General features: G+C 53.6%; 3 protein-coding genes across 3 annotated transcripts; 1 reads left to right on the forward strand and 2 right to left on the reverse strand.

Annotated features, from left to right (window-relative positions):
* Positions 1–909: 909 nt before the first annotated feature.
* Positions 910–2224, forward strand: J7T54_000394 (Anhydro-N-acetylmuramic acid kinase; the record flags this gene model as incomplete). The annotated part of the gene is made up of 5 exons (XM_051509705.1): positions 910–1292; positions 1367–1653; positions 1704–1855; positions 1929–2071; positions 2149–2224. The coding sequence occupies 5 exons, from the start codon at positions 910–912 to the stop codon at positions 2222–2224; spliced, it is 1041 nt and encodes a 346-aa protein (XP_051359354.1).
* Positions 2225–2349: 125 nt separating this feature from the next.
* Positions 2350–2616, reverse strand: J7T54_000395 (uncharacterized protein; the record flags this gene model as incomplete). The annotated part of the gene is made up of 1 exon (XM_051509706.1): positions 2350–2616. One exon carries the CDS (start codon positions 2614–2616, stop codon positions 2350–2352), a length of 267 nt encoding a protein of 88 aa, XP_051359355.1.
* Positions 2617–2637: 21 nt separating this feature from the next.
* Positions 2638–3782, reverse strand: J7T54_000396 (Transcriptional activator protein-like protein; the record flags this gene model as incomplete). Its single annotated transcript, XM_051509707.1, has 2 exons — positions 2638–3065; positions 3557–3782. The coding sequence occupies 2 exons, from the start codon at positions 3780–3782 to the stop codon at positions 2638–2640; spliced, it is 654 nt and encodes a 217-aa protein (XP_051359356.1).
* Positions 3783–10430: the final 6648 nt, after the last annotated feature.

Raw genomic sequence — 10430 nt, forward strand, 5'->3', positions numbered from 1 at the left:
CATTGTACATCATTTAGGCCCGGACATGATGGATCTTCCTCAGCGCATTCGCGCTGCTGTAGTTCCCGCCAACACTCATCTTCGCCAAAGACTCCTCAATCTGAGCCGCGGCAGAAGTTATATGTACACAGTGAAACTTATGAGCAGTCGATATATATCATCTTTCCTTCTCAGAGAATTTTATGATTCGTACAAACAAATAGAAATCTGGATTATGCTAGCCTAATATGGCACTACGTGTCGACGCCAATACTAACATCTCCCTTTATTGCCCACAGGCAGCTTGAACACCTAAAACGCTCACTTAAATATCCAGGATCTCCTATTATGGAAGCAGCACGACTCGAGCGCCAAAAAAAGGGCTTGCTCAAAAGCTTAAATGCTTTAAGTGCTTTCCATAGCAATTGCCGCGCAAATCGTTGATCGTCGAGGCCGGCTTGACCACGAGACTGGTCCGTTTCGGACCCTGAACAAGCGTTTAGGCATTGAAGCACTCACATAGCTCATCCGATTGGAAGATGAAGGGCGCCAGGGGTAATGATAGGGTCCCAGATTAAGGGGGGCTGTGGGCGGCATGTCCAGATTGCACATGTTCTCCAACGGCCTATTAAGCTTGCAGACTTCGATTTTCCGTCTCTCATCATCAAGAGCGCGAAAACTGTTAAATTTCATTGGAGAATGATGCGCCTCTTCTTCCCCGGAGCTCCAGGATCCTCTACATGTGGGCTCTGAGGATATGGAACAAGTAAGCGGTCTCGCTGTACGCGACAGTCCCAAAGCCTTCAAGGGCCCAGATCCTCAACCTCGACTCCAGGAAACCATCTTCGACTTTTTTTTCCCTATCCTCTTCGCACTCGTCATACCCAGGACTGAACTCACATCACAGAGGCTCCAACACACATACCAGCCATGGGCTCAATCAATGACCTCTCTCCCACAGCCGGGCAGGCACTAGACACCACTGTCCTAGGCTTCAACTCGGGCACATCCATGGACGGCATCGACTGCGCACTCTGTCCTTTCAGCCCACAAACACCCCAAGACCCCCTGCAATTTGCACTCATCGCCTACGACGAGGAGCCGCTCGAGCCGACCATCAAGACGCACGTCATGAACATGATTCTGCACAACACCACCACCCCAGAGAAGCTCTCCGAGGTCAACGTTCCCCTGCGTGAGGCCTTTTTCGATGCCGTCAGGTTGTTCTGCAAGAAGAACAACGTCGACGCCCAAATCACCGCGGACGCCATTGGCTCCCACGGACACACCATCTGGCTGCTGAGCATGCCCGAGTAGAGCCAGACACGCTTTGCACTGACCATGGCCGAGGGGTGCTTTCTCGCTGCGCGAACGGGCATCACCACAGTCACGGATTTCAGGGTGTCAGACCAAGCGGCTGGCCGTCAGGGCGCGCGCCGCTCATTGCCTTCTTCGACGCTCTCGTTCTCCATCACCCTACCAAGCTGCGCGCCTGCCAGAATATTGGCGGTGTAGCCAATGTCTGCTTCATCCTGCCCGACGTGAACGGAAAACTCAACGACGAGTTCTTCGACTTTGACATGGGCCCCGGCAACGTCTTCATTGACGCCGCTGTCCGATATTTCACCAACGGTGAACAAGAGTACCATAAAGACGGCGCCATGGGCAAGGCCGGTAGGGTGGACAGCACCCCTACTGCCGGAAGGAGCTTTTTAGGACAACAGGCCGCGGGGTCTTCCGGGACACCATTGCCTACGAGCTCATCAAGCGAGGTCTTGCCAAGGGCCTCACGCCAAACGACATTGTGGCCACCATCACCCGCATGCATCACCGTCTAGGCCATTGTCGAGCATTAACACAGCTATATGCCCACTGCGTACGGACCACTGGTTGAAATCTACATGTGTGGTGGAGGCGCCTACGACCCCAATGTCACGGAGTATATGTAGGCGGTCTTTCCCGATACAAGCATCGTTCTGCTCGACGAGGCAGATATCCCCGCCGGGACCAAGGGAGCCATTTTGCTCGCGTGGCAGGGCACGGAGACCATGGTTGGCCGCAGCATTCCCGTTCCGAACCGCGTCGAGGTTAGGTAGGAGGAAGTCCTTGGCAAGGTGAGCCCCGGACGAATTACCGCCACGTCATGGAAAAGTGTATGACCTATGCCAGTGGTCGGAATCATATCAATCTTGTGAGAGAGATTGTCAACTATGTCGACGGAAAGGTGTTTGACAACAAGACGTGATGGGCCTGTGTATTAGATGATTAGAAAGTAGGCTATAATGGCAATACACAACAGCTGATGATCTTCATTCAATACTTTTCTTCTGCGCCGACATGAACATTTCAATACTGCATGTTGCCAAAGTACTAAATCAGCCCCCAGCCCGGCATGATCTGCGTAAAGAGCTGGGGGTCCCAGCTCGTATGATCCTCCCACTGCACCCCCATGTACGTAGTCTCATCGAGAGGCGTGGGACTGTACGACATTGGCGGCATCATCTGGGGCGGCGGCTGTTGTTTTTGATGGTGATGGCGTTGCTGTTGCAGTTGCAGCTGTTGGTGATGATGCAGAGCCTCCTGCTGCAGCTGCGCCTGCGCATCATCGTACACGGGCGGCCGCTTGAACGTGCTCATGGTCGCCGCGGCACTCGTAGCTTACTTCTGCTCCTGTCGCCGCTGCATGACACGGATGTGCTCCTCGATGCCGGGGGCCTGCTCCTCCAGACGCTCCGTCAAGCGGCGGCCCTTGAGCACGCTCTCGAGGTTCTCGAGCAGACCCGCGTGACAACGCAGAACGCTGCTCACATTGGCGTACTGCGCAATGCCCTCCTGAAAGTCCGTGTTCCTCATAATTGCAGGCTCGACCGGCCAAGCACGTCGCCTATCGCCGCGAGGTGGTGCAGCAGCGGGGCGCTGATGGCTATTTGGAAGCCCTTGGGGGATGATCTTGAACTTGTCGATAATCTTGTTTGCACTGACGCAGCACTGGTCCAGCGTCGAGGTGTCCTCGTTGACGGGAAGAGGACCATGCTCAGGAGTTCGGTCGTCGCGATGATGTTCAGCCGCCTGGAAACCGTACAGGTCTGTTGTTTGTCAGGCAGGTTTGCCTTGATTAGTCAGCCACACATTCGGCCCACAGCTGCCCTCAAAGGCAGCATCTTCGCGCTATCGCGTTCTTCCTTTCTTTTCGATAGCATCAGCATGTTCTTCAGATAGAGAACTCATCATCTTCCTTCTCTTCTGAGCTGTTGTTCATCACCATCTTCATAAGGTCCTCCCGCGGATTGTACGGAATGTCGCATTGAATGTCCCGAAGAGAGTGTGGAATATCCTCCAGCTGGCCGCTCTCGAGGAACATGTCACTCCCTGACACAAGCGCGCAGACAGCCATTGTCACGGCGTGGAAGAGCCTGTCCCGGTGATATTCACCATTTTGCACGCGACGGGGGGAGAATGGCTGGTGGAAGAAGGGGAGTATCGGGTAGCCAATCTCAAAGTACAACCCGACCAGCGACATGATCCTGCCATGGGGAATCTCCCGTTGCCACTGGCTGCAACGTGCCCCCGTACCTACACGCGTTGCCGCTCCTCGATGAGCCGTTGCTAAGCGGACAGTGGTCGTCGTTGGGCGAGACGCCAGCAACCGTGTCCTCGCCGTCCTTGCCCCTGGCGGGCGCGCCGCGCTTCTTGACCTCGCGCTGGTACAGGCAATCCAGGCCAAAGTCAAGACAGTTTCGGCACTTCCCACCAGGATGGCAGCGTACAGATCGCCTGTGGCAGTAGTCGCAGGCGCGAGTCATGCGAAGCGCGCTGCTTGAGGGTCTTCATTCGACCCGTGGATGGTGGCCCTGGCGCTGCTGACAGGCCGCGGGGAGTAAGAGACCAGACAACGCGAGTGTGCGCCCGAGTGATATGGTTCCAATCCACGTCTACTACAGAACAGTGCGCAGCCGCACCTTGGCTGACATGATGCGGTACTGGGTGGTACGGCTGCCAACGAGCAGAGAGCCTGGTCAAGGCACGCCATGTACACGGGGCATAGGGGTGCGGTCTCGTCTCGCGCCGCGATGATGTATGGTGGTCTGGATTCGAGATGATGGGTGATCATTGATCAAGAGTTCGAGCGTTGCCAGGAGACTCCGCATGTCATGACTCGGTGGCGAGTGATTCCTCATCAGTGGGATGAGTGGAGACGAGACCAGGTGCTGCCTGCCGCGACCGGATTCGAATTCAAACAATCGAAATCCTGTAGAAATCCGGTGTGGTGCGGATCGAGGCTCCTTCTGTAGGTACGTACCTGTACCTCCAATCATACTGGTCCGCCCACCTCACCTGCTGAGTCCCAGTGATCTGTCATCATCCACAGCACTTACTTGAGACACAGTAATTGGAAGCCATACCATAGCAGCAGCGGCAGCCACAATGAATGCAACAATTCGCATCACGGCGTCTCAAAATTGCAGTGAGAAATACAGTGTCCATGATGCGGGCGGCGCAGATTGCTATGCGCCTGGTCCATGTCCCTTGTTTGTGGCTTGCCAGCCATCAAGCTCTATTTCAACTACACTCGACCAACGTGAGCGGAGAGCATCTCATGCTCATGCAGCATCACCCGTAATACCAGCGCAACCTCCCGCCTCACTGAATCGAATCTGGAACACCCAAATAACATATCGCAAGTGGTTACACGTCATTATACCATCACCATGATACTTTCCAACCCGTGGCGCGTGAGCTCCTGCGCCTCGCCACCCTCCCATAGGGAACTCCAGTTCAGTCGCCTCACCACGTCCATATTCCTCACTACAACATGCCAGTCTCTTCCAAGATGGCCTGCACTTTTTGAAGCCTCAGAGGCTTGCGCAGGTACATGCTGATCCCGCTACTTCGTGCCGCCTCTCCCTCTTCGCTGGAATAACCAGCAGACATGCCAATCACCATCGTTGGCTCAAGACCGTGCTCGTGCTCATGGGAGCGAATTTGCCTTGTCGCATCGAACCCATTCAAAACCGGCATGGATGGATCCATAAAGACGCACCGATATGCCCTGGGGTCCGCACGGAACGCATCAGCCGCCTCCTGACCGTTCGTGGCCGTCGTGTACTGGCAATTGAGCTTGTTCATGCACGAGACCAGGATTCTCAGATTGATTGCGTTGTCGTCCACCAGCAAGAATCTTGTTGGCGATGATCCCTCGCTATGCGTTGCCGGAACGCTGTCCTGCGGCTCTGTGTCATTCTTCTCGACAGCATGTCCCTCTTCTTTCTCGCCACCAATGGTCGATTGCGCTTCTCTCACATCCGTTGGAGAAGTACGCGAAGAAATGTCGCAACTGTGGGGCTTGCGGCTTGCAGCATCAAGCAAGTAAGAGGGCACATTCTCGTGGAATTGTGACGCCTCACCTGGTTGCGAGTACAAATACTTCGGTCCTGGTGGACTTGGGCACCGCCGGATCTCGATCGGTCGATCGGACATTTTTCTGACTAGTATGTGTGTATTGCGAGTGCGGCAGTATGACTGCGAGTTGTATTCGAAGGCGTGGTCCTAGGGCGGCGACGACAGTTGGCTGCTGACGATGTTCTGTCGTAAGTAGCCAAGGCATTCGCACACACAACCACACAAAGCGTTTGGGAACGGGAAGCATCTATCAGCTCATTGGCTGCATCGTGCGGCACAATCGCCACGCCTGGCCTGTGATCGTCCCTGATGCCGACGCAATGAAGATCCCCACAGCCTCCCAGGACCACTGCTGTCCGGCTATCCTTCTTCTAGAGACAGCTTGGGCACTGAATTCCGTCACAGACCCTGCTCGAGCATAACCCAAATAAAACCTGTGTTTTTCTGCTTGGGCGCATCCCGACAAGCATCACGACAATTCGTCATTCAGCATCTTAGCACACCTCCCGATCACGTATGGTGTGTTGCCCTGGGAAACGTCGAGACCTGTAACTTGGAGCAGGTTCGCGTCCAGAATCACCATGTAAAGAGTTCGAAGCGTCATGTTTGCCCTATTTTTCAGGTAAGGCTTCCAGTATTGTGGTGGCCTCCTCTTTCTGGTACACGATCGAGTACCGTCACGCGGCGTCTTGTTGGTGAACTGTTACGTCGGCCTCTGCTGGCATTATTCGGGACCTGGAGGCTGCTCTTTCTCTGAGAAGTCGCTTGCTGCTCCCAAGTTGATTATTGCGCCACTTGGATACGCTCGCCATAGTTGGTGCAAAGACGTGCCTGTGATGACTCTAGCGTTCGTTCATCGCCAGGGGAGGGAGACAGTCGATATTCGATGTTGAAGACGCCAAGTGTCCCAGAGCGTTGCAATAGCGGGTAGTCTCATTCGGGGACTTGGCCTGATGAGCTATGTGGTACGTCGCTGCCCGATAGGATTTGCGACTGTACTATCTTGTTGGCCCCCTCTGCCTCGATTAATTCGCGGATGGCACTGGCTGCGATTGCAAGCCTTCTATTCGACTCGGGGTGTTCTCTTTCGGTCGTGTTCGTCTCGTCCGCGCGCGTTTGTCGGCCTGCAATTGTTGTTGCCTATGGTTGTCAGACGCGTCGAGGGATATACCGCTTGGGTACGCTTAGAATGGAGTCGAGGCTTGATTCGACTAGATGATAGCGCTAGGTCCTGTCTTCGCCGCTGGTCGCATTGCTACTTTGTTCTGGGATCGCCATCGGACCCCCTCTCGTGGGTCGTAGAGACAACGCCGTGTGTACCGTGTCGCCAGGCACATAACATTGTCTGCTCCTTGACGAATGATTCGACATCGTCACTTACCCGCAAGCTGCGTTTGAAGGCACGTTTGAGCGCAGGGGTCTAGGTGCTATCTGGTTGTGTTCGGCATTGCATAAGACCTGCCAATGTTGATGCTTTTGCATCTCTTAAAGGTACCGCCAGCGTAGAACAATGCCGCTGGGGCATTATCAAGACGGGGCCTGCTCGCTCCCGCCGCGGCTCGAAATACCTAATACGTGGGACAGCAAACGCTGATATCAGGAGAGATGTGGACACGTCTTCTCCGTCGACTCGAGTCGGATCGGCATCCTCGTTCTGTAAGCATTTTTCGCAGATACTCTCCGGCGTCCGGGCGATGGCGAGACCGCAAGCCCATGTCCCATGTTTACGTCTTTCAGGGTCCGTCTCAGGGATCAAATCTAACAGAGAGAATGGCAGTGTGGCTCCGGCGTTGCAGTAGTGGTGTTATACGTCGGATCGAGATCTCAGCGCCCGTGCTATCAACGTTTGACGAGCCGCCGGAGCCAACGAGGCAGTGTCCGACAATATGGCCAAACCCGATTTTGGCACCAAATTGGCTCCACGAGGAACATTTGGAAACTGTCAAGAATTGAAGGACAATGTTATTTGCAGTTTTTTCTTCGCGTACGGACCGCCGTCTCAAGCGATGATTCCATGCTGCGAGGGGATCGCGATCGGACGGCTGGTTGGGGGGATCTCCGATCGCACGGACGAGACAGAGCAGAGCCACTGCTCCGAAACCAGAAGCAAAGGGCATCGTACTTCCGTATGGCCATGAACAGAGGAACGGAATTGTTCTGCTCAGAGACAGATACTGAAATTTCAAACCGCCATTACTCAATACCTTACTTTCCTATCCAAGAGATTGCTTGGACGTTGGGACCGGTACTGCGATGCGCAGGAAGCCTAAATACGCCTCTGGGCTTGCACAGTTTATGGCCGTCCTACGGCTCTACGAACATCTCTCCTAGACATGGGGGGCTTTAGCGGCTGTCTTTGTGGCTAGCCATCTTCATCATACGGTTATACCCAGTCACTCACTTGGGCAAAACAGCCTGTAATTAATAGGGTCATCACCCGTAAGCTGAGGAAACGATGTGCCAATAATACTCAGTACTTGAACAGGGAACGACTACGCGACTACCGCTGGGCCGCTACTGTGACATGCGTCAACTAGTCACCGACTCGGCGACTCACGACTTACCCTCGCTAGAGAGTCCCACACAGTAACACAGTATCAGAAGAGCATTCCACTGGACTGTGATGCTGCGGAGTCCGTCTCCGGAGTCCCACCAATCTGGTTGACATTGAGGGTCTGGTTTTCCAAGTCCATGATTCCATCACCAAAGTATAAGCCAAGACATGAAGATACCCAATAAGGCGATTGCTCTTCGACAGCTCATAAGTCTACATGTAAATCATCCAATTAACCACACGCCACTACCTGTTCACTGACTCACAGGGACATTGCAACTTGTCTCCGTCCGCCAAGATGTCTGCCTCCCATGGTAAGTTATGGTGAAGATGCAGCAGCTTCGATGTTGATCCAAGTAATTCTTCACCGTTAGGTTAGCTCAAGCGACTGAAAGAAGCAGGTAAAATTTTATGACCCTAGTCATTGGTCAACCCCCTTGTGTCACGCGGACGTGTGGCGAGTGATATTATTACTTGCGCCCTGCATTTTGTTGCCCAATCCTTGTCAATTAATATTTGGGTTCCATCCAGTGTGCCTTGTGCAATTGAGGAGACTTGCGAATGCTGAGACAGAGGGTACTGCTGCACCACGCACACAAATCGGGAGCTGTGATAGAGTTCAACATGTAGACGTTGATTTGATATGCGTGCTTGACGCGTTTGATCAGGGACTCGCTTCATGCACTTGTGAGATAACAAGGACATCTACGGACACTGTCGATCGATGTGCGGGCAGTCTGCCTAGAGGTGCCTGTAACTCGGAGAGTCGCGGTGTCGCCTATGTGTCTTAGCCCCGGAAGATTGGGAGGAAAACCCGAGGTGGCCTGGACTGCGCAGGCAGTTAGTCCACCCTCGCTCGTAGACGCTTTCTTCACCAGAATCAAGAAGTAGCCGACATTGTTGAGCACTTTTTTTTTTTTTTATCTGGCTGCCCATGAAAGCACGATGATGCCTTGACGCGATGTTGATGCCTACCATCCCACCCCTTTCGACGGGCCCACACAACACGGACGCGGCTCGACGACCTGACCACGAAGGGAGATGAAGAACGCCGTATGACTGCTTTCAGCGGAGAGCACCACGAACCTTGCACCCGAACGAATCTAGGCAGAGTCTAGAAACGACGATACAGGAGTCCTTCCACAAACAAACGAACACACGCATGGTCTCGTTGCGATCAGCTGAGCCGTGGAGCACATTTACGCGTTAGGAAATAAGCATCCGCTATATCCTCTGGTTGTGGCACGAGTTGTTCGAGAACACGTCCAAGACAAACAGAGCCTCCAATCGCGTAGACGAGTGGCGCGCCCAATGTGCAGTGCTCCCGCAGCGTATTCGAACCCGCGCGTGTATATATACCTCGGCCAAAGCTCTAGAGACATTGTGTATAGTTATCCAGAGCCGCATCGTAAAGAGCCTTTTGAAGCCCCAGAGGCCTGCTACATTGCTCGCTACATTCTATGGGGAAAACATGCTCCCAATATCGACACGCATTACTATCTGTGTCAATGAAAACTCGGAGACTGGGAGTTTCTCAAGCAGAGACCCGTGGTTCTTCGAAGTGATAAACGAATGCAAAAGTTCGTCGAGTTAAGGTGATCCTGGACTTGTGGCTTCCTCTCTGTGACAGGCCTCTGGCCTTCATGATCAAAGACGGCCAAGATACCGGCGTGTCTTGTTTTATTTCTAAGTCACAGTTTTTCTGACGGTGATCTATGCACTTTGGAGGGACTCCGAGTTGCTCCTTGGTGAGTAACTCAGACCCCCAGATCATCTAGACGTCAGATTTGTCATTCACAGCCTCTTACTTGGTAGACCTAACTACCCACGTGCGTGCATATGGACCTTACCTGGCAATCATGACTCAAACCAGTCAACAGCCCAGAGCGCAAGGGAGGGGGTGCGCCTTTTGAACAGCCCGGCACATGCCACGTACAGTGTGCGGAGTCGACATTATATCCGCTTTTGCATCGTACGTATACCCTTAAAGGGTCAGCAACCCGAGGCTGAACCAGCCAGCTCGTCCCCAGGTCGGAATGAAACGACAGACTCACATTATCAGCACGCGCAAGTGCTGTCCTCTTTGGAGAACGTGTTTGGATATTGATGACCACCACCATTCAGCCCCATCTCGATCCCCCTTTCCTGTGGGCAGCGTGGTATGCAGTTGGTTGACGCAGACTGCGCAGGTCTCGAATGATCCTTCAGCTGGCATTGGTCTTGCCATATTCCAGAATGTTAGCTAAAGTAACGTTTGCCTTGGCAGCGTGAGACCTTGACAACTTCCTTGAGAGATGTCCCGTGCAACCACTACGTGGATCCGAAGTAGAGCCCTTGTCGAGTATTGAACCTTTCAGACGATTGAGCGTCGTGAGAGTCTCATCGCGGAGAAGTCTTGCCATATTCCAGAATGTTAGCTGAAGTAACGTTTGCCTTGGCAGCGTGAGACCTTGACAACTTCCTTGAGAGATGTCCCGTGCAACCACTACGTGGATCC

This window comes from Emericellopsis cladophorae, assembly GCF_022114955.1.
Source record: "Emericellopsis cladophorae strain MUM 19.33 chromosome Unknown NODE_67_length_117147_cov_119_048886, whole genome shotgun sequence".
In the NCBI taxonomy this organism is placed as follows: Eukaryota; Fungi; Ascomycota; class Sordariomycetes; order Hypocreales; family Bionectriaceae; genus Emericellopsis; species Emericellopsis cladophorae.